We start from the raw sequence: 24531 nt of genomic DNA on the forward strand, positions 1-24531 counted from the left end.
GCAATTTTCATGAACACATTCAAAGAAATATCTCCAGCACACCCTTGGCACCATGTTTATTGGCCACGGCAAGCCACACCCACTCCATTTCTGTTCCCCGCTCCCGCTCCTGACTCCCCATTGTAGGAGTTTTCATTTCCTTTTTAATTTTCTTTCCCCCAGAGTTGCTGATGGAGTGATCAAAAGTGTATTATGGCAAACACTTCAAGCTCTTAATTTCTGTCATAAACATAACGTAAGTAACCTTTTCCAATATGTTTGTTAATTTTTTCTTTTCTTCTAAATCGCTCAGGAATTGCCTTAAAGAGCTAAAGATGGAGGGAAAGAAAGAAAGTCACAGAATATGGGAAACGCAATCCATGGCTTTTTCCCCCAATTTCCATGAGAACCAAACTACTAATCCCTTATGAATTAAAAGCTTATGTAAACTTAATGTTCTATTTGCCATCCTATTGGGGATTCCTGTGATCATTTTTAAGCTAGGTTAAGTATGTTTGCAAGATAGCAGTGGTGTAACTCCCCATGGCACTTGGTTTGACTTTGTTTTTACGTTTTTTTGAGTCTTTTATTCTCTAAGAGGCCCCCTTCCTCTATTCTTTAAAAAAATATATATTTAGCATTACTTTTTTAGACCCATAGTTCTCAAACTTGAGCACGCATCAATCCCCTGGAGGTCTTACTAAGATACAGTTTGCTGGGCCCACCCTCAGAGTTTCTGATTCCATGGGCCCGGAGTAGGGCCCCGAGAGTTTGCATTTCTAACATTTGCCCGGTTAATACTGAAGCTGCTGGTCCAAGAAACACACTTTGAATGCTACCGTGTTCTAGAAATCATTGTGGCTGTTGCTTCCTGTGTGTCATTTAACTTGTTCTTTCACCTGTATTTCCAGTAAACTGGTATTTGTGTCTAGAGACTCGATCATTTCAGGTTCAGTTTTTCAGACAAGAATATTTCATATGTAATGCTGTACACGTCTTCTTGCATCAACATCATGAGGCATATGTCAGCTTGTCCCACTTTGGATCGTCTTGAAATAGATTAGTGGGTTCAGGAGTTTGATTTTAGTTTGATCCTCTCAACTACGAATTTCCTGGTCAACCTTTTTACTTTTTTTTTTTTAATGATTTTTTATTATATTATGTTAGTCACCATACAGTACATCCCCGGTTTCTGATGTAAAGTTCGATGATTCATTAGTTGCGTATAACACCCAGTGCACCATGCAATACACGCCCTCCTTACTACCCATCACCGGTCTATCCCATTCCCCCACCCCCTCCCCTCTGAAGCCCTCAGTTTGTTTCTCATATCCATAGTCTCTCATGTTTCATTCCCCCTTCTGATTACCCCCCTTTCTTTATCCCTTTCTTCCCCTACCGATCATCCTAGTTCTTATGTTCCATAGATGAGAGAAACCATATGATAATTGTCTTTCTCTGCTTGACTTATTTCACTTAGCATTATCTCCTCCAGTGCCATCCATGTTGCAGCAAATGTTGAGAATTCGTTCTTTCTGATAGCTGAGTAATATTCCATTGTATATATGGACCACAACTTCTTAATCCAGTCATCTGTTGAAGGGCATCTCGGCTCCTTCCACGATTTAGCTATTGTGGACAATGCTGCTATGAACATTGGAGTGCATATGGCCCTTCTCTTCACTACGTCTGTATCTTTGGGGTAAACACCCAGTAGTGCAATGGCTGGGTCATAGGGTAGCTCAATTTTTGACTTTCTAAGGGACCTCCACACTGTTTTCCAGAGTGGCTGTACCAACTTGCATTCCCACCAACAATGTAGGAGGGATCCCTGGTCAACCTTTTTACTTGATGGCTTTAGCATCCATTGATGATGATTGCCCATATCTAATATTTCATTAGGCTTAAAAGATGGTGATTTTCAAATTCTGTTATTTCTTCTGCATTTATTAATTTGAATTCTGTGGAAAAGAACCTACCCTCGCAGACTCTGGTTACTGTAAAACACAGTAAGATAAAGATGTGATTACTTCCTTTATTTGTCAATACTCAGAGTGATAAGTTGGTATCTTAGCAACCTCTAAGAGTGAACAATGAAGGTTTTAGGGGAATGTAAGCATCATTACAAACTCATGGATCTTATATATTTGATGTGTTTCAATCCTTTGCAGTCATCATTCTCTCTGATGTTCAGTTGTCCCACGTTGGGCCAGTGGGAGCTTCTTGAAGTTGGCTTCTGGGGACTTTTGCTATAATGATAGCTTTAAAAAAAAAAATAACTCTAGACCTTTTGAGATGGTGCCTAGACAGAGGCAGTGCCTGGGCAAGGATACAGACTACCATATGGTCAATTTTGGTGTCAGCAGAATGTCTATCATAGTCTAGGATTGCTGGAAAAGAATGCAAAATCGTGGAAACAAATAACTAGAGGAAGCTTCCTTTAGTTTTAAGAAAGTCAATGAAGAGTTTGTTAGGATCAATAAAAAGTTTTTATTTACTATTAGTAAAGTATTGAGTTGGGGCACCTGGGCGGCTCAGTTGGTTAAGCATCCGGCTTTTGGTCTTCAGTTCACATCTTGATCTCAGGGTCGTGAGTTTAAGCCCTTCTTTGGGCTCCATGCCAGGCATGGAGCCTACTTAAAAAAAATAAAAATAAAAAATAAGGTATAGAGAAATTTTGTTCACAAGATACATAAGCCTGGTTTTTATAACGCAAATGCTTTCAAATACTTACTAAAGATGATGGTGAATTAAAACCGCATCTCAGGGCACCTGGATGGCTCAGTAGTTAAGCCTGTCTTTGGCTCAGGTCACCATCCTGGGGACCTGGATTGAGCCCCCCCATCGGGATCCCTGCTCAGGAGAAAGCCTGCTTCTCCCTCTCCCTCTGCTGCTCCCCCTGAATGTGCTCTCTCACTCTCTCTCTCAAATAAATAAATACAATCTTTAAAAAAATTTAAAAATTAAAAAGTAAATAAAACCACATCTCTGTTGCTTTCCACCATGCTATCAGATGTATTAAAGTTTACCTAAGGTTCTTGTAGGAGTCTTGTGGGTAATTAAAAGGATTTTTTGAAAATTCTGTTTACTATAAGTATTTGTCCTTTATCTCTGTATAGTCAGACATTTTCCTGTGTACCAGGTTATAAACTTGAATGCAATGTCTGGGCTGATTTATTTTTGTATCTCTTCAACGCCTAGCATGGATCTTTTTAGATAAAAGGTGCTCGCTCAATTGAATAACTGGATGAATGAATGAATGAATGAATGAATGAATGAATGAATGAGTCAATCAACTTACCTACCTTACTATTACCAGACCCAAATATTATTATAGCTCAATGCAACTGCCATCATTTCTCTGCTCGGAACAACACATTCTGTATCTTAAGTTTTAAAACCTCCAACTGATAATCCATGACCTCTATTAAAAATGGATAATTTTTCAGACAAACTTCCCTCCTCCAACATGGGAATTATTTCTGAACTCCGGTTATCTCCGTTTCTTATGCTATGGTACGCCTTTGTGTATCTTTTTATCTATTACTAAAACGCATGCAAAGGGAAAACTTTAGGTCATACATAAGCTGTTACAATACCACATCTAAAACCTTTATCCTCTCCTTATTTTTAAAGGAACCCTCATGACACTCTCAAAGACTAGAAAAGGCAATCTGACCCAATGGTGTTGCTGAAAATTCACAGCTTTCAACCTATGGCGACCACGACTACCTTATTATCTCCAGAGTGGTGACCCTAACCAAGACAAGGAGGGTTAAAGTAATAAGGGATTGAGGCCTTGTTATAGAGATCACCTGGGAGCTCATTAGAAATGCAGACTCTCAGGCCCACCCTAGATCTACTGAATCAGAATCTGCATTTTAACAAGATCTCCAGGAGATTCATGTGCACATTAAATTTTGAGAAGCCCTGGACTTAAGAAAGTACCTACTCCTTTTGTTCTTCCTTACGCTCCAGTATTGCTAGAATGCGTTAACTGAAGTGACCCATGTAGTATCGTTATGAACTCCTGGAATCGTATATAGCTGATACAGTAGACAAAAAGAACTTCATCTCAAAATGACAAAACTACAGTGGCTATCAGGCTGCAGCATCCATCATCATCTCGTTAACATTAATGTTCTGGTTGGGTAGAAGGAGGTCCTTCTCCTCACTGCTGTATCAGTATCCATCTCTAAAGCTCAAAGAGGACAACCTTCTCAGATAGTAGAAAACTATCATTTAGGGGCGCCTGGCTGGCTCAGTCGGTGGAGCATGAGGCTCCTGATCTTGGGGTCATGAGTTCGAGCCCCACACTGGGTGTAAAGATTACTTGAAAAATAAAATCTTAAAAAAGAAAGAAAGAAAGAAAGAAAGAAAGAAAGAAAGAAAGAAAGAAAGAAAGAAAGAAAGAAAGAAAGAAAGAAAGAAAGAGAAAGAAAGAAAGAAAGAAAGAAGAAAGAAAACTATTATTTGATCAAGTTGTACAAGAAGCAATTTGTGAAAGTTCTGGAGTTTCTTAACATTGAGGGTCACGGATACCTCTTCTTGTTGACTTGTGAGCCAGTAAAAACGAGATTACACATTAGCCAGAATAACCGAACTTGAACAATATTTTCTAAAAGCTGTGTATGCAACCTAAGTTATTGAAAAAAAAAAAAAAACCCAGCTTCTGTTAACACCGACTTGCAGGTTTCTCGTTCTTTGGTGGAAAGCGAGCTGATTGCAAGAGTCACTGAGTTTGCACTGAGTGTGGCTTTGCAGCAGGGAAAGTAAACACCGTATGACTAAGCGGCTTCCGTTCTCCATGCTTGACTTCCTACTGTTCCAGGCATCTTTTTTTTTTTTTTAAAGATTTTTTATTTATTTATTTGACAGAGATAGAGACAGCCAGCGAGAAAGGGAACACAAGCAGGGGGAGTGGGGGAAGTGGGAGGAAGTGGGAGGAAGAAGCAGGCTCATAGTGGAGGAGCCTGATGTGGGGCTCGATCCCATAATGCTGGGACCACGCCCTGAGCCGAAGGCAGACGCTTAACCGCTGTGCCACCCAGGTGCCCCTGTTCCAGGCATCTTGACTCTCTTTTTCTTTCTTCAATATCCTCTTCCTCTTTACTAGTAGCTTCTCTTACCTGCACCTACACCAGTAATTTTTCTGTTTCTTTGGCACACATCAATACTTCATTTGCCTTTGTATTTTTTTGGTTGGAAAATAAACTGCTAAAGATGACACATGGATTTGCATTAGACCCTATCTAAGTAGGCCGAAAGTCAAGTGTCAGCGTTAAGTCCATTTGCTTGATAATGCCACACGTAGTCCAGAAATTTGAGAATTTGATGTGAACTCTTTTGAGGGACATGACCTATTCCTGGTAAATCACCAACTACTGTGAATAGGACTCAGAGTGTTAATCCAGGTCTCATAAATGTGTTGCTTAAAAGGTAGGACCTCAAACTATGTTGGTTTTTTCAAAATTTTTTCAAAATTATTTTGTATTGTATTTTTTCAAAATTAATATCTAAGGCCTTAGGACTTTAAAGAGGCCTAGAACTTTCTTCTGTTGGTTATACAAATTGTGAGACAGTTGACAATAATGGAGACTAACTGGGAACAAGCTTCTACTACAACTGCCATTTTTGTGACCTAAAATGAATTTGGGACTCAGCCTTTTCTCTTCCCAGATCGCAAAGAAAAATTATTTCAGAATTGATAACGTGGCAGTGCTATATAAAGGGACTGACAGCACAGCAGAGGAGTGAGGCAAAAGGAGCGGATTACTGTGACCCTCAATCCAGAGACCCTGTCAGGGGCCACCTGCAGTCACAGGGTTGTGGCAGGAATGAAGTCATTCACGTGCAAGTACTCGGAAAAGGACGGAGCTCTAGACGACGGCCGAGCAACGTCATGAAGAAGAGCGTCAGTTCTATCTGTTGTCTGGGAGGAAGGACTGGAGAGAGAAAGTTCTGAAGAACAGGGCCGGAGTTGTGTTCTTGGAGGGCCTCCACACCAGGGAGCAGCCATTTCTGGAAGAATGAGGAGTGAGGTTCACGCAGCCTCCCTTCCTCCTTACCCCCGAGTGGCCCTCGCACGTCCAGGAGCACATGCCCCATTCAGGGCCATGACGGTGATGCAGCAAACTGTAGGGTCTCTGCCTACACAGGCATAACAGGAGCCTTTGTGAGGGGACAACGCCTCACGGTGGCGTCCTGCTCTCCCAGGAGGGACCCCGGCAGACAGTGCTGTGTGGTCATCTCTCAGGAGAGCTGCTAATCCTCCCAGGTTAGCTCACTGCTGAGCAGCTGGCAGAGGTCCTCGTCCCCTGATGCTGAAGGCTTCAGGGTCTCTGGAGAAGTCGGTGACCATACCTCCCAGCTTACCCAGGACCATTGTGGTTTGGGCCTGTTGTCCTGGCGTAATTACTAACAGAGCTCCTTTCACACACCCCAGTTTGGGCAACAAATAATATGGTCGCTCCGGTTATAAGCCAGTTTTTAAGCAAATTATTTTTGTTATCGTTCAAATGTTTTTCCAATTTCTCAAATCTGCAATACTTATTCAACCTGAATTGGGATTCTTGGGTGGCGGTTCTTTTTTTTTTTTTTTTTAATAATGATTTTTTATTATATTATGTTAGTCACCATACAGTACATCCCCGGTTTTCGATGTAAGGCTCGATGATTCATTAGTTGTGTATAACACCCAGTGCACCATGCAATATGTGCCCTCCTTACTACCCATCACCGGTCTATCCCATTCCCCCACCCCCCTCCCCTCTGTAGCCCTCAGTTTGTTTCTCATAGTCCATAGTCTCATGTTTCATTCCCCCTTCTGATTACCTCCCCTTTCTTTATCCCTTTCTTCCCCTACTGATCATTCTAGTTCTTATGTTCCATAGATGAGAGAAACCATATGATAGTTGTCTTTCTCTGCTTGACTTATTTCATTAAGCATTATCTCCTCCAGTGCCGTCCATGTTGTAGCAAATGTTGAGAACTCGTTCTTTCTGATAGCTGAGTAATATTCCATTGTATATATGGACCACAACTTCTTAATCCAGTCATCTGTTGCAGGGCATCTCGGCTCCTTCCACGATTTAGCTATTGTGGACATTGCTGCTATGAACATTGGGGTGCATATGGCCCTTCTCTTCACTACGTCTGTATCTTTGGGGTAAACACCCAGTAGTGCAATGGCTGGATCATAGGGTAGCTCAATTTTTAACTTTTTAAGGGACCTCCACACGGTTTTCCAGAGTGGCTGTACCAACTTGCATTCCCACCAACAATGTAGGAGGGATCCCCTTTCTCCACATCCTCTCCAACAATTGTTGTTTCTTGCCTTGTCTATTTTTGCCATTCTAACTGGCGTAAGGTGGTATCTCAGTGTGGTTTTGATTTGAATTTCCTTGATGGCTAATGATTTTGAACATTTTTTCATGTGTCTGTTAGCCATTTGTATGTCTTCATTGGAAAAGTGTCTGTTCATATCTTCTGCCCATTTTTTGATTTGTTTATTTGTTTCTCGTGTATTGAGTTTGAGAAGTTCTTTGTAGATCTTGGATACCAGTCCTTTATCTGTAGTGTCATTTGCAAATATATTCTCCCATTCCGTGGGCTGCCTCTTAGTTTTTCTGACTGTTTCCTTTTTTTTTTTTTTTTTTTTTTCTAGGTTGCCAGTTTTTTATTTCAGCACTTTTTAGATGCTACCAAATTGTCTTCTGACTTCTGGCATTCTTTTTTTATTTTTTATTAATAATGATTTTTTATTATATTATGTTAGTCACCATACAGTACATCCCCGGTTTTCGATGTAAGGCTCGATGATTCATTAGTTGTGTATAACACCCAGTGCACCATGCAATATGTGCCCTCCTTACTACCCATCACCGGTCTATCCCATTCCCCCACCCCCCTCCCCTCTGTAGCCCTCAGTTTGTTTCTCATAGTCCATAGTCTCTCATGTTTCATTCCCCCTTCTGATTACCCCCCCTTTCTTTATCCCTTTCTTTCCCTACCAATCATCCTAGTTCTTATGTTCCATAGATGAGAGAAATCATATGATAGTTGTCTTTCTCTGCTTGACTTATTTCACTAAGCATTATCTCCTCCAGTGCTGTCCATGTTGTAGCAAATGTTGAGAACTCATTCTTTCTGATTGCTGAGTAATATTCCATTGTATATATGGACCACAACTTCTTAATCCAGTCATCTGTTGCAGGGCATCTCGGCTCCTTCCACGATTTAGCTATTGTGGACATTGCTGCTATGAACATTGGGGTGCATATGGCCCTTCTCTTCACTACGTCTGTATCTTTGGGGTAAACACCCAGTAGTGCAATGGCTGGATCATAGGGTAGCTCAATTTTTAACTTTTTAAGGGACCTCCACACGGTTTTCCAGAGTGGCTGTACCAACTTGCATTCCCACCAACAATGTAGGAGGGATCCCCTTTCTCCACATCCTCTCCAACAATTGTTGTTTCTTGCCTTGTCTATTTTTGCCATTCTAACTGGCGTAAGGTGGTATCTCAGTGTGGTTTTGATTTGAATTTCCTTGATGGCTAATGATTTTGAACATTTTTTCATGTGTCTGTTAGCCATTTGTATGTCTTCATTGGAAAAGTGTCTGTTCATATCTTCTGCCCATTTTTTGATTTGTTTATTTGTTTCTCGTGTATTGAGTTTGAGAAGTTCTTTGTAGATCTTGGATACCAGTCCTTTATCTGTAGTGTCATTTGCAAATATATTCTCCCATTCCGTGGGCTGCCTCTTAGTTTTTCTGACTGTTTCCTTGGATGTGCAGAAACTTTTAATCTTGATGAAGTCCCATAAATTCATTTTATCTTTTGTTTCTCTTGCCTTTGGGGATGTGTCATGAAAAAGGTTGCTTTGGCCGATGTCGTAGAGGTTGCTGCCTATGTTCTCCTCTAGAATTTTGATGGATTCCTGTCTCACATCGAGGTCTTTCATCCATTTGGAGTTTATTTTTGTGTATGGTGTGAGATAGTGGTCAAGTTTCATTCTCTTGCATGTAGCTGTCCAATTTTCCCAGCACCATTTATTGAAGAGACTGTCTTTTTCCCACCGGATGTTTTTTCCTGCTTTATCAAATATTAGTTGCCCAAAGAGCTGAGGGTCCATTTCTGGGCTCTCTATTCTGTTCCATTGGTCTATGTGTCTGTTTTTGTGCCAGTACCATGCTGTCTTTGTGATCACAGCTTTGTAGTACAGCTCGAAATCCGGCATTGTGATGCCCCCAGCTTTGTTTTTCCTTTTCAACAGTTCCTTGGAGATTCGGGGTCTTTTCTGGTTCCATACAAATTTAAGGACTATTTGTTCCAGTTCTTTGAAAAACGTTCTCGGTATTTTGATCGGGATAGCATTGAAAGTGTAGATTGCTCTGGGTAGCATGGACATTTTAACTATGTTAATTCTTCCGATCCATGAGCATGGAATATCTTTCCATCTTTTTATGTCTTCCTCAATGTCTTTTAAGAGTGATTTATAGTTTCTAGAATATAGGTCCTTTACGTCTCTGGTTAAGTTAATTCCAAGGTAACGTATGGTTTTTGGTGCTATTGTAAATGGGATGGATTCCCTGATTTCTCTTTCTTCGTTCTCGTTATTCGTGTACAGAAATGCAACTGATTTCTGAGCATTGATTTTGTATCCCGCCACGTTACTGAATTGCTCTATAACTTCTAATAGTTTGGGAGTGGCTTCTTTTGGGTTTTCCATATAGAGTATCATGTCGTCTGCGAAGAGAGACATTTTGACTTCTTCTTTGCCGATTTGAATACCTTTGATCCCTTTTTGTTGTCTGATTGCTGTTGCAAGGACTTCTAGTACTATGTTAAATAATAGTGGCGAGAGTGGGCATCCTTGTCGTGTTCCTGATCTTAAGGGAAAGGCTTCCAGCTTTTCCCCATTGAGAATAATATTTGCAGTAGGCTTTTCATAGATGGCTTTTATGAGATTGAGAAATGTACCTTCTATTCCTACACTCTGAAGGGTTTTAATCAGGAAAGGATGCTGTATTTTGTCAAATGCTTTTTCGGCATCGATTGAGAGGATCATATGGTTCTTGAGTCTTTTCTTGTTGATATGATGTATCACGCTGATTGATTTGCGAATATTGAAACACGCTTGCATCCCAGGTATGAATCCCACTTGATCGTGGTGGATAATCCTTTTAATGAACTGTTGGATTCTATTAGCAAGTATCTTGTTGAGGATTTTGGCGTCCATATTCATTAGGGAAATCGGTCTGTAATTCTCCTTTTTGGGCGGGGTGTTTGCCTGGTTTGGGGATCAAGGTAATATTGGCCTCATAGAATGAGTTTGGTAGCTTTCCTTCTGTTTCTATTTTTTGAAATAGCTTTAGGAGAATAGGTATTATTTCTTCTTTGAATGTTTGGTAGAATTCCCCAGGAAAACCGTCCGGGCCTGGAGTTTTGTTATTTGGAAGGTTGTTTATCACTGACTCAATTTCTTCATAATTAATTGGCCTGTTTAAGAAATCAATTTCTTCCTTTTTCAATCTTGGTAGTTTATAGGTTTCCAGGAAGGATTCCATCTCTTCCAGATTGCTTAGTTTATTGGCATATAGCTGTTGATAAAAATTTCTAATAATCCTTCCAATTTCAATGGTGTTCGTCGTGACCTCTCCTTTTTCATTCATAATTTTAATAATCTGGGTCCTTTCTCTTTTCTTTTGGATAAGTCTTGCCAGTGGTCTGTCAATTTTATTGATTCTCTCCAAGAACCAGCTTCTAGTCCTGTTGATCTGCTCTACTGTACTTCTGGTTTCTGCTTGATTGATTTCAGCTTTAATTTTGGTCAACTGCTTCCTTGTGCGTGGATTAGGCCTGTCCCTCTGTTGCTGTTCCAGCTTCTTGAGGTGAGAATATAAAAACTGCATTTTAGATTTTTCTATTCTTTTGAGTGAGGCTTGGATGGCTATGTATTTCCCCCTTAGGACTGCCTTTGCAGTATCCCATAGGTTTTGGACTGTTGTATTTTCATTCTCATTGGTCTCCATAAATTGTTTAATTTGATTTTTGATTTCCTGGTTTATCAAGTCATTCCTGAGCAGGATGGTTCTTAGTCTCCAAGTGTTTGAGTTTCTTCCAAATTTTTCCTTGTGGTTGAGTTCCAATTTCAGAGCGTTGTGGTCTGAGAATATGCAGGGGATAATTTCAATCTTTTGGTATCGGCTGAGACCTGTTTTGTGTCCCAGAACATGGTCTATTCTTGAAAATGTTCCATGGGCATTAGAATAGAATGAGTATTCTTTGGTTCTGGGGTGTAGTGTTCTATATATATCTAAGAGGTCCAACTCGTCGAGTATGGCATTCAAAGCCTTTGATTCTTTGCTTAGTTTTTGCCAGGGTGTTCTGTCTATTTCTGAGAGTGGAGTGTTGAGGTCCCCTACTATTAATGTATTTTTATCTATATGTCTCTTTATTCTGGTTAAGAGTTGGCTTGTGTATCTTGCTGCTCCCCTGTTGGGGGCATATATATTTATAATTGTCATATCCACTTGTTGAATACTTCCTTTAAGAATAATATAGTGCCCTTCTGCATCTCTAACTATAGTCTGTAGTTTAAAATCCAATTTATCTGATATGAGAATTGCTACCCCAGCTTTCTTTTGAGGTCCATTTGCGTGAAAGATGGTACTCCATCCCCTTACTCTCAGTCTGAATGCATCTTTGGGTTCGAAATGAGTCTCTTGTAGACAGCAAATGGATGGGTCATTTCTTTTTATCCAATCTGCAACCCTGTGGCATTTAAAGCAAGAATTTAAACCATTAATGTTCAGGCTGAGTACTGAGAGATATGCTTTTAATTCTGCCATGTTGTCAGTAAAGTCTTTGTTTGTATTGGCTGTGACTTTCTGTTTTGTATCACTCTTGGGGCCTTTTTACTTTTATAGAACCCCCCGTAATACCTCCTGTAGGGCTGGTTTCGTGGTTACGAAATTGGCTAGTGACTGTCGATTCTGAAATGTCTTTATTTCTCCATCAATTCTGAATGACAGCCTTGCTGGATAAAGGATCCTTGGCTGCATGTTTTTCTCTGAAAGAGCTTTAAAAATGCTCCCCCAACCCTTTCTCTCATTCCAGGTCTGTGTAGACAGGTCTGACGTAATTCTGATGCCTTTGCCTTGGTACGTGAGAAATTTCTTTGCCCTGGCCGCTTTCAATACTGTATCCTTGGATCTCATATTTGCGAAATGCACTATGACGTGTCGTGGTGTAGGTCTGTCATGGTTGAGCTTGGGAGGGGTCCTCTCTGCCTCTTGGACACGAATTTTTGTTTCCCTTGCTAGATTAGGGAAGTTTTCAGCTACAATTTGTTCAAATATCTCTTCTAGGCCTCTGTTTTTCTCCACCCCCTCGGGGATGCCGATGATTCTAACATTGGATCGTTTCGTTGAGTCAGTAATCTCCCGTAGCCAACATTCGTGGGCGTGGATTTTTTTAAGACCATCTTCTATTTTTATTTTTTCCTCTATTAACCCATCCTCCAATTCACTAACCCTTTCCTCCGCTTCCGTGACCCTGGCCGTCAGAGCCTCTAGTTTTGCCTGCATTTGGCTCATAGAATTTTTAATTTCTGTCAAATTCGCTCTCATTTCCGCCCTTAGGGATTCTATATTCTCAGTAATATTTTCCTGAATACTTTTTTCAAGTCTACTCATTATCTTGACCATTGTTACTCTGAATTCCATTTCTGATAATTTGGTTACATCCATATCCGTTACTTCTGTGGCAGAGGCCACTGACTCACTGTCTTTTCTTTGCTGGGGGGGGCTTCTCCTTCTTGTCATTCTGATGAAGAGAGGTTGCGGGGTTTCCAGAGCCCAAAATTATTGACTGGGTCCCAGGCCGTGCCCCTTGTTTTATAGGGATCTTAGAGATGTGGGCTTCTTCTTTAAAGATTTTATTTATTTACTTATCTGAGAGAGGGAGACATACAGTCAGCAAGAACGAAACAGAAGCAGGGGAGTGGGAGAGGAAGAAGCAGGCTCCCAGCGGAGGAGCCCGATGAGGGACTCCTTTCCGGAACGCCGGGATCACGCCCTAAGCCGAAGGCAGGCGCTCAATGACTGCACCACCCAGGCGCCCGGGTTGTGGGCTTCTTGATTTTTCAGCCTGCCTTCTGTGTTCTGGGGGAGAGGCCTGCCGCGCCGATACTCAGGCAGCCCTGTTTGGGTAGAGTCTCCGTGTCCCCTGCGAGGGGGGATGGGGATGGGCACTCTCTGAGCCGGTATTTCCAGGCTTTTGTTCTCTGGCGGCTTTCCCTGGCGGTTTGCTGTGCCTCTTCTGAGGGTCAGAGCAGCAGCGGCCAAATTTCAGCCTCTGTCACAGAACAGAGGGATTGCGGCCCATTCTCCACTGATGTTCTGGCCACTTTAACTCTGTTTCTGTTGGTGCTGCTCAACCCTGCAGCGTCCCGGGATGTGCGCCCCACACCCGGCGTCCCTGCCCTCACTTCCAGGGCCGGCGCGTCTCTGTCCTTTGTGTTTCTAACGCCGCCAGCCACCGGCTGCCCCGCACGCTCCCGGGTCTCCCGGTCTCAGTCTATGCCCGGTGAGCACACCTCGATTCCGGAGTTCGTGAGAAGCCTGGTGGCGCGCGCACCCGGTTCAGGGTCTCAGTCTGCTGTTTCGCGGGTGCCGCCCGCGAGTCCGCCCGCTCCCCCGTGCAGGTGGCCCGCCAGCCGCCAGCCGCCCCGCGCGCGCTCCGGGAGCTCCCGGTCTCAGTCTGGATCCCGTGAGCGCACCGGGATTCCGGTGTTCCGGGAGATGCCTGGTGGCGCGCGTTCACGGCTCACCGGTCTCAGTCCGCTCTCTCGCGGGTGCCCTCTGTGTGTCCGCCCGCTCTCCCGTGCAAGTGGCTGCCGCTTCCCGGCGCCCAAACGCGGCGGCTCCCTCCCCCTTCCGTTTATCTTCCGATATCCGTGCACGGTTTACAGCTCCCCTCTTCGTACCTCAATACTCCGCGCTGGAGATGTTCATTTGTAGAGATCCAGATGCATCATCCTGCGTCTCAGGCTGATTCCGTGGTTATTTAGGCTGGTCTGGTACCTATCCAGCTCGACTCAGGGGACCGGCTGAAAAAGGGGTCCCCTACTCCTCCGCCATCTTAACTCCCACCTTGGGTGGCGGTTCTTATCAGAGGTACACTGACTCTCATCTCATCTGGGGCTTTCCCTCTTGCAGTTTAAGTAGAGCCCAGTAAAGTGTGGAAGAAATTATTGTATGGCACAGCCTTCTCAAAAAAAAAAAAAAGTTTTCTTATCCAACAATTATGATTTCAATTTCTTCACTTACATAGCAGCATTTTGATATTTTTTTTCTTTTGGCGTGATCGGATTTACAAGTGAAAATTTGCCAATTAAATTTCTTTTAGAAAAATGAAGGGAAAGCATATTTGTTTTTATCTCATAAGCTGTGTTTATCACCTAAACTAATACTTAATGTTTATTATGCTTTGTCATTTTGATGACTCAGAGAAATAATCAAATATTCTCTTACAGTGTATTCACAGAGACGTAAAACCTGAAAATATTCTAATAACTAAGCAAGGAATAATCAAGATCTGTGACTTTGGGTTTGCACGAATTCTGAGTAAGTAATAATTTTTCACTTATTCCTCCAATTCAGATGATTATGAAATGATATAAACTCTTACTTGCTTTAGATATTGAACGGGGGCTACATGTGACGTTGTGATTAGTCAAAGAGGAAAAGTTCGCTTTTGCCTTTTAGCCAGGACCTTCGTGCGCACTGCGAGTCCGCTCCACTGCACTCCAGTTTATTGGCGGTCATAGTTTTGTGCTTTGCCTCGTAGAGGAAAAGAATCATAAGATGCATTTGTGCTCTTCATGCACTTAGAGTCTGAAGAAAAAGACACAAGACAATTATACAAGATGGTTCTCAGGGGAGTTCCAAAGCGAGGGTGCAGATGAGGGAGGGAGACACGACTGTGCCCCCGAGAGGTCGGGAACACCCCCACGGGGTTGGGAAGACTAGAAGCATAAATGGAAAATTAAGAAGCTTCAGAGACAGTGCTAAGAGAAAGGAAGTCATCTCAGACAGGGGGAACCAAAGGGAAAGGGGGACAAATCATTATTTCTGCCTGAATCTAGAACTGTAGGGCAGGCAGAAACAGGCGTTAGCAACGACTGGCTGCAAGTGCGTGTGTGCACACCCAGTATCCTGACGGGACAGACGCAGGTGGCTTCGCCATGCCCTTGGAAATTGGTTTCGACTTGAGGTTACACTACAGAAACCCTCCTTCCTGCCCCCCAGTTTGGGTGGGATGATACAGATGTGAACTCAGCCCGGGGACCCGTGGGAGTTGAACTGACTAGCTGCGCGCACAGTGGAAGTATTTGGGCAGTTGGAGCCTGGCTGCCTCAACAGTTAGGAGCATGGCGGCCTCGGAGTTAGTGCAGCTTGCCTGAGTGCCTGACCTGCCCCCCGCACCCCCCCCCCCCCCGAATAGGTCACGTGGTACAAGGGTGTGCCCCACCTGATCTGACTGCCGCACTTGCAGTTCCAGGAGACGCCTACACCGATTACGTCGCTACGCGGTGGTACCGAGCTCCTGAACTTCTTGTGGGAGATACGCAGTACGGTTCTTCGGTAGACGTGTGGGCCACCGGGTGCGTTTTTGCAGAGCTTCTGACAGGCCAGCCACTCTGGCCTGGAAAATCAGATGTGGACCAGCTTTATCTGATCATCAGAGCACTGGGTAGGAGGGGGCATTTTATGGCTTACAGAGTTGCTCAATTGTTAACGGTGATAGGACGTCACTATAACGAACAAGAGCTTTCTTTTTTCTTTTTTTTTTTTTAAGATTTTATTTATTCATTTGACAGAGAGAGAAACAGCGAGAGAGGGAACACAAACAGGGGAGTGGGAGAGGAAGAAGCAGGCTCCCAGTGGGGAGCCTGATGTGGGGCTCGATCCCAGGGTCCTGGGATCACACCCTGAGCTGAAGGCAGACGCTTAATGACTGAGCCACCCAGGCGCCCCGCGAACAAGAGCTTTCTTGCTTCTCCGAAGTGCTACTCGGTTGGTTACTTGTGCTGGGCTATCGCCAAAGTCCAACCATTTTCTCCATGTGGCGCCATAACTCTGCTCAGTGAGGGGCTCTCCGGTTCCTTTCCAAGTCGAGTCAATTAGCCTTGGAATAAACTATCCACTTAGTTTCCGTGTCAGGCTAAGATAGGGACAAGGATATGAGTCATCTGCACAGTGTGGACTCTAAGAGGTATTTGGTCAAATGTCATTTCTGCCCACTGCAAAGGAGGGGTTTCCTCCCTTCACTCTAGAGCAGGGGTCAGCAGACTTTTCTATAAAGGGCCCGATGATAAATATTTTAGGTTTCGTAGACTAAACTGTCTCCATTACAACTCTTCAACTCTGCTCCTTTGTATGACACTTAAGAATTTACAAATTCCAGTCTCAAGAAAAACCCATTAAGGACATTATAACATTTTTAATTGTGCCTACGTTACAAACGAGGAAACTGAGGCTCAGGGAGCTTCCATGATTGGCCTGAAGTCGTACAACAGTTACATGCAGAGAAGAATGGGACTCAAGGGGCCTCTCTCATAAGCTTACAGCCTGTGTCAGCATCCGTGGCAGTTGGAAGAGGACGTAACCCAGAAGGTTGGCTGCAGCTTTATGCCAAGCAGCAGGGATGCAAGGAAAGCGATACATTGACACACCAAATGGGTATTTATTAATTCCTGCCCCTTGCCTATCCTGGCAGCACAGCTGCTGGACGACGGAAGCACTGCTGTTTGGTCTGAGGCAGGTCTCTGTTTGGTTCCAACACATTCTTCTGGAGAATTCTACAGTATGAAAAATGTAGGGTAGAGGATTACCACAGGCTACACCTTAAGTACATATTGTTGGATTATTTTCAAAAAGGATTGTGGAAATTTACATGAAGCAGACATGAGACAGACCTGAGTTTGAATCCTGTGTCTGTCTCTTAATGACCGTGTGACTTTAGACAGTTATTAAATTTCTGAGCCTCATTTTGCTCATTAAAAATAGCAAGTACTGTAAGATAGTTCTGAAATCATGTTGTAAAGCCTCAGCACGGTTTTCTTGCCTCCTCTTTGGGGGGGGGGGCTGAGTGGCAGACCGAGCCACATGTGGCAAAGAGAGTTGCATGGGAGGACTGCCCTTCCCTGAGAGGCATGGTTTTGCAGGGACTCACTCCTCCCAAATCTGGAAGGAATAATCAGGGTCAGTATTTCTTGTATATCTGGACCTCAGAAGTTAACCTTCTAAACACTTTTATTTTTATTAAATTTGTCATGAGTTTTGTGGTTTGTATTTTCCAGGAAAACTAATCCCAAGACATCAATCTATCTTCAAAAGTAATCAGTTTTTCCACGGCATCAGTATTCCTGAGCCAGAAGACATGGTAAGCTGCTCGGTCTCGGATGTTTTGTGGTTATGTTGCAGCTTTCTTTAAAGGGGTATTTTTCAAAATATCTGTACTTTGGGCTCCTGTTTTCCTTCTGGCACACTTGACACAGATCAAAGAAGTTATATAAAACAGCATAAATTAACCAAGAGAATGCTTTAAGAGTCTACTTGCCCTGTCTAATCAAAGATTAACTTAATGTTAAATTTGAAGTGAAAGTATATTTAGTTCCTTACATAAATGCCTTGATCCTTTTAGTCAAAACACTCAGTACCTTTCCCTGAAATAATTATCTACTGTTAAACAGTGCTTACTGTAGTCTTCTTTATTTTGAAAACATGCATTCTTGATTTTTTTTCAGCTTGTAAAACAAAGCTCATCCATAAAAGCCATTTCTTCACAACAGATATTTTCACGGGGAAAGTCATTCTACAAAATGATCCTCATTGTATCCAAATCAAAACTCCAAATCACATTGATCCCTGCTGCGCTCTTTCTGTGGTCTTTGCCTTTCTTTGGGAATGTGTCAATGACCACTAGACACTCTTACTCTCTATAGACATTGATTTCCTGTCTGTGTCACCTAAGGGTGGGCTATGATTTTTAGAGCTCCATGTGGTTTAAATTCTGCCTACAGAATGAAAGGACAGTCAGAAGAGGTGCGTGCCCACATTTGAGCTGTGTGTTGGTACAAGAGTGAAGCAGGGATGGGAAAAGTCTGTAAGGCCACATCATGATTTATGGCTATGGGAACAATCTGAGGTTCGAACAATCCTAACTATCTCTAGACACCTTGCTCATTTTAAATTCAGTATTTTATGTAATACCTTGATATATTATAATAGATTTCCTTTTCTTACATTTGTTAAAGCTTTTAAGATTTATTTATTTGAGAGAGAGGGGGCATGAATGAGCGAGTGGGGGTGGGCAGAGAGAGAGGGAGAGAGAAACTTTAGCAGACTTCCACACCAAGCACGGATCCCAACCCGGGGCTTGATCCCACGACCCTGAGATCAGGACCTGAGCCAAACGAAGAGTCAGCCACTTAAAAACTACACCACCCAGGAGCCCCTATATTTGTTAAAGGTTTTAACAAATATAACAAAAGGCTAAAATTGAATTAACAAGACTAGAGCTTGAATTACAAATGAGTATTTATATAACAGTTTAGTTTAAAGCATGGAATACAAAGTCACAAGTACCTGCTGCCTAGTTAAAGGAGACTATTACCCGGGCACCTGGGTGGCTAGGTTGGTTGAGCATCTAACTCTATCCTGGCTCAGGTCTTGATCTCAGGGTTGTGAGTTCAGGCCCTGCATTGGGCTCCATGCTGGGTGTGCAGCCTACTTAAAACAAACAAACAAAAAAAAAAAAACCCTAAAAAACATAAAGGAGACTATTACCATTATCTTTGGAGCTCCCCCTTCCCTATGTGCTCCTCCCTTGATCCCATGCTCTTCCTTCCCTACTATTCTGAATTTTGTGTTTATCATTCTCTTGCTTTCCGTAGTGCTCAGACACATGCAGCTGACACATGTTCATTAATGCTCCCAGCGTCCCAGAAGTAAATCTGCACAGGTGTTGAAGTACTGTTGTAGGGGCGCCTGGTGGCTCAGTCGGTTAAGCGTCTGCCTTCGGCTCAGGTCATGATCCCAGGGTCCTGGGATCGAGTCCCGCATTGGGCTCCTTGCTCAGCGGGGAGCCTGTTTCTCCCTCTGCTTGCTGCTCCCCCTGCTTGTGCTCTCTCTCTCTGTCAAGAAAAAAAAAAAAGAAAGAAAATAATTCCAGTTTTTGTCTTTTAAACCTTTATACTATAGTGTAAAATTATATAAAAATAGGACTTTAAAAAAGTCCTTAAAAGGAATTATCTAACCTACTAGGGGAGGTCTTTCTCCAAAGTGTTATTTCTAAAATATTCAAAATAAACATAACTTTGTTGTTATGTAACATTGAAATTCTTTATTTTGTTTTCTAGGAAACTCTTGAAGAAAAGTTCTCAGATGCTCATCCCATGTCTTTGAATTTCATGAAGGTACTTACGAATCAATTATAACCATTATTGACTGCAAATTGTAATAATTGAAGCTGGTAACTCTGGGAGGGATTGACAGTGAGGGCAAATAATGCCAAGTAGTCATTGAAAATAATAAGGAACTGTAAAATAATTATAGCTAAAGGAACATCAGTAGTTGAAGCAGTAATTTTTCTAACATATCCATTAAAACTAGTCAAAGACAGAAGAGTATAATTAGCATTTGCTGTGATGAACACCATTACTTCTTTTGCATTTATTAGGAAATTTGACTGTTAAGTCAGTATATTCAGTCTATAGAAATTGATGAGGATGACTGTTTGAAGGTCTAAACCGCACTGTCCAAGGTGGTAGTCACTAGCTACATATTACTATTGAACACTTGAAATATGGCTAATTAGAAGGAAGATGTACTAGATTCCTATGAAAATTACTACAAAAAAGAATATTAAATATTTCACTACGAAGTTTTAGGATATTAATTACATGTTGGACTGATAATGTTTTAGATACATTGGGTTAAATAAAATTTAAAATCATTTTTTAAAACAATTAGTACACCAAGCAAAATCAGAGACATGCAGACACCAGATATAGCTCTTCCACTAGGCCCAAAAGAAATAGTCAAACAGAGGACAAATTCTAATAAAAAGCAGAAGAAATTTCACCTGTGACTAGTCTGCCATTCATGCTTGACCAACTGACCCATGCTAGAAGATGTGACTCTTACATCCACTGTGGATACTGAAAGCTCCTGGTGGGATACGGATGGAGATATCAGTAAAGGTATCTATCTTTAGCAACCAATTAAGTTCTATCTATAGCAGTGGTTTCCATACTATTCATCAGAATGACTACTCATCAGAATGAGCTTTTTAAAAATATACATCCCGGTATCTATCCTCAGAGTTACAGAAGCAGAATCTCTCTGTACAGGACCTTAGAATTTGTATCTTTTTTTTTTCCTTGTCTTTGGTTTTATTTTCACAGACATTTGATATGTGTATTTTAAGTATACATATGTCGAATAAACACAATGAGCATATAGGAAAATGTTAAATAGTTTGGAAGTTAGTTTACAATCTCAACATGTTTCTATAAACATTACTATAGCCATTCAAAAACAAATTATTTCTTCTTTTTTTTAATAATAATTTTTTAAGAATTTGTATCTTTAAACATCCCCCTAGGTGATTATGACACACAGCCTAACTCAGAAGTATCTGATCTCAAGGCAGAGCCACCTGGATGATCTAGAGTCAGTTGTGTAGACTAGCCATTGTGCTAGTGGTGGTCACTGCCAAGGTGCTATCCAGGGTGCTGGATTCCTTTAGTCTGAGTCCTCCAGAAAGCCTGACACCTCTGTGCTCTCAGACGGCCCTTACCAGTGCTTCACTGGCCCTCAGCTGCCTTCTCTGTCGCCCTGCTCCGACCTGCCTTAACCCAGCACTCTGCAGGCCCTGTCCTAGAAGTTCAGTTTCCCAACCTTGTTCTGAACAGGTTGCTCTGACCCACCTACAATTTAGCAAGATCTCCTGCGGGGAGGGTATCTGCCCAGGGCTACAAACCCAACCCATTTTCAGGTGAAGGCCAAGTCTTCTGCTGGTTACTCCTCTAACTAGCCAGAGAGAAAACTTCCTAGAAGGCAGCTCCGGGGCAGAAAAACTCCAAGGTATAGGACAAACTGCCTGTCCTCAGCTGCAAAGGTGAAGTACCCTGTTTGCCTGACCAATTCTGGATGAAGCTAGTTTTGTCGTTCAACCATTTGATTTATACCTGTAATGTCTGACCTGGGACCCAAGGATTCTCTAAGTGCATCAAGGATTATGCTGTTCCGTGGGCCACATCCTATCTCCTAGACTCCTGCCCCAGGCTAGATGAAGGAAGGCTTTCTTTTTTTTTTTTTTTAAGATTTTATTTATTTATTTGACAGAGAGAGAGAGAGAGAGCACACACAAGTAGGCAGAGCGGCAGGCAGAGGGAGAGGGAGAAGTAGGCTCCCTGCTGAGCAGAGAGCCCAATGTGGGGCTTGATCCCAGGACCCTGGGATCATGACGGGAGCCGAAGGCAGACACTTAACCAACTGAACCACCCAGGTGCCCCGAAAGAAGGCTTTCTTTCACTAATTGCAATTGAGACATCTTTAATAACAAATAAAACCCAGCTACCATAACAGGTAGTCATCCCATGGGACTAGGCCATTATCTGTGCAGGCAACTGCTCAAATGGGTGAAATGCCAGCCAGTGACAGTGCCAAAGCCAGTGGAGGCATGCAGTGGCCGATCTACGGCAGCTTTTGTGTCTCTCCATTAGGTTTTAAATGAGACAACAGACACCGTATTATTTATTTCTCAGTTGCTTTCATAGCCATAACATCCTATCACTGTATCAGTTTAATATGGCCAAAGAAGAAGTCTGTAGGCTCTTGGAAATATTTTTAAGGCTTTTCTGTGAAATCTGAAGTTTCACTGAAAGGATCCTGACATGTACTTTGCAGTTCCGATTTCTCGTCCCTCATCTTAAAAACCTTTCCTGAGGTGGGAACACTCTGCTCAGGGAACACCTCTGAGAATTCATCAGCCTCTTGCTGTATAGAAAGGTATTAATCCAGGCAGTCGGGAACTCCGAAGCCTCAACTCCACCCAGTTCATCTCACTGCTCCTAAAACTAACAAAATGGGATATCGTTCTAGCCCAGGCCCCATGGAACAGCTTTGCATTAGCAGCGTTTCCTTAGAATCTAAAAATGTTCTTTAAAGTAAAAGCCCATAGGTATTTAGTAGACCAGATTTCAACAGATTGAAAGCCCATTAAAGAAAGTGAATGAATTCAACATATGATTGGAAATAATACTGATAGGACTTAGTTATGATTCAGATCTGGGGAGTGGATAGAGGAGGGTGGCAACCACGAGATATCTGTACCAGTTTCCTGGAGCTGTTGTCACAAAAGTACCACAGCCTGGGTGACTGCAAGCAACAGAAATTTATCCTCACGATTCTGGAGACTAGAAGTCTCAAACCAAGGTGTTGACAGGGCCATGCTCTCTCTGAAGCTTTTAGGGTGGATCCTTCCCGGGCTCTACCAGCTTCGGGTAGCCCCAGACATTCTTGAGCTTGTGACAACAGAACTCTAATTTCTGCCTCTGTCTTCTGGTGTTTTCCATGTATCTGTCTTTGCATTGTCTTCCCTCCTATAAGAACACCATCCCATTTGATTAGGGTCCACCCTGTTCCAGTATGACCTCATCTTAACCATTTACAACTGCAAAGAGCCTATTTCCAAATAAGGTCACATGATGAGGTACTGAGGGTTAGGACTTCAACATAGTTTGGTGGGGACACAAGTCAATCCGTAACAGTGCCCTTGAGACAAATCAGAACTGTTAAGTAAGCCACTGCGTATGTGGGTCTGGAGTTCAAAGGAGAGGTCTGGACCAGAAATATACATGTGGAAGTCTCTGATAAACCTTAATAATTGAAGCCTTAGGAATCCGTGAGATCAGCTAGAAAAGAGAGGAGAAAGGAAAGCCTAGGACTGAGCCTGGAGGAGTTCCACCCACCCGTTGTGGAGAAGAGGGTAAACTAACACAGGTTGTTTTGAGAAGGGGTGGTCACGAGGTAAGAAGAAGGAAAGGGAAGCATCAAGAAGCCAAAGGGAGTTTCAAGGAGGAGAATGTGGCCAGTAGTGTCTAACACTGTGGGGATAAGAACATGGTCTACCTATTGGATTTATGAATATGGAAGTCATAGGTATGAATAACAGGAGTCACTTAAGTGCCATGATGGAGGCAAAAGCCAGAACGAAGTGATGAAGAAATGGACTACCACAGTTTATATTCAGAATCTTTGAATATCAGTCTTTCTGTGCTGGTTACAGTCCTGTCAGTGTTAGGGTTTGAGGAGTCAGACCCCCAGTAGCAGATAGACTTAACTATGGTGCGGATCATTAACGTGGGGCTGGGATGGGGTCTGCTTGGAGCAGGTGGCAGCTGAGGAGGGGCAGGTGAAGCTGATTGTGCTGATTATGCCGAGCAGGGTTGTTTCTTAAAACAAGGTCCAATCAGACACGGCTCTGAAGGGCAGGTGAGACGGTGGGGGTGGCGGCATTTGCAAGGATCTCAGAGACCTGAGGTCAGCTGGGATTAGGGAGGAATGGACACCACAGGGCAGCCCAGTGCGGGACAGCCTCAGTCAACGTAATTATCTGGACACCTAAACGCCTCAAAACTATGTTTGTTGTGTTGGTAAGTTTTACTTCTCTATTATGGTCCTAAGGCAAGAAATTTCAGGTCTCCTGTGCCTGGGAGTTCTACGGCTGTTCTAATTCCTTATGGATCATAATCTGTCTTTCTTCATGGGAAAAGCCCCATTCTCTGGCCAAAGAGTATCAGGACTTCTTGAAGAAAATCTTTGTGACGGGACTCCACCAACCCCACTGCGGCCAGAGTCCTCCCCTCTCAGAGGCAAAGCTAGAAGTTTCTAGTAGCCTCTAATATAAAGGGTCATGATGCTACCTTTTCCTTTTTGCCTCTAGTCATTCATATATATATACACACACACACACCACACACACACACACACACACACACACACACACACCAATTATCCAGGTTTTAGACTTGTTTTGTTACGAAAACTAATACTTCAGCCATCTCCCTAAACCGGTGGTTCTCAAACTTGAGCAGGTATCAGAATCATCCAGAGGGCTTATCAAATGCAGGCCTGTGGGCCCCACCCCCAGTGCTTTTGACCGAGCAGGAACTGCATTGACAAGAAGTTCCCAGGTAATGCTGATGCAGCTGGTCCTGGGATCGCGCTCGGGATCACACTTGACGTGTCCCACAAACTATTTGCTTTGACAAGTGATGAAGAGATGTCATTGGTAGAAACACCTAATCTATGGGGCACCTGGGTGGCTCAGTGGGTTAAGCATCTGCCTTCGGCTCACGTCATGATCCCAGGGTCCTGGGATGGCATCCCACATCAGGCTCCCTGCTCAGCATGGAGTCTGCTTCTCCCTCTGCCTCTGCCTGCTGCTCCCCCTGCTTGTTGCTGTCTCTC

At 42.9% G+C, this 24531-nt stretch overlaps 1 protein-coding gene across 6 annotated transcripts in view; it reads left to right on the forward strand.

Annotated features, from left to right (window-relative positions):
* Window positions 1-24531, forward strand: part of CDKL4 (cyclin dependent kinase like 4) — a 62469-nt gene that overhangs the window by 29501 nt on the left and 8437 nt on the right. For all 6 annotated transcript variants that reach the window (XM_087863717.1, XM_045809025.2, XM_045809023.2 and 3 more), the window contains 5 exons: window positions 163-235; window positions 14523-14613; window positions 15545-15742; window positions 17352-17434; window positions 19413-19469. In XM_087863717.1, coding sequence (XP_087719843.1) covers window positions 163-235; window positions 14523-14613; window positions 15545-15742; window positions 17352-17434; window positions 19413-19469 — 502 coding nt within the window. The remainder of the gene's footprint in view (window positions 1-162; window positions 236-14522; window positions 14614-15544; window positions 15743-17351; window positions 17435-19412; window positions 19470-24531) is intronic.

The sequence above is a fragment of the Ursus americanus genome, chromosome 7 (genome assembly GCF_024610735.1).
Source record: "Ursus americanus isolate L20-20 chromosome 7, mUrsAme1.1.p, whole genome shotgun sequence".
Taxonomy (NCBI): Eukaryota; Metazoa; Chordata; class Mammalia; order Carnivora; family Ursidae; genus Ursus; species Ursus americanus.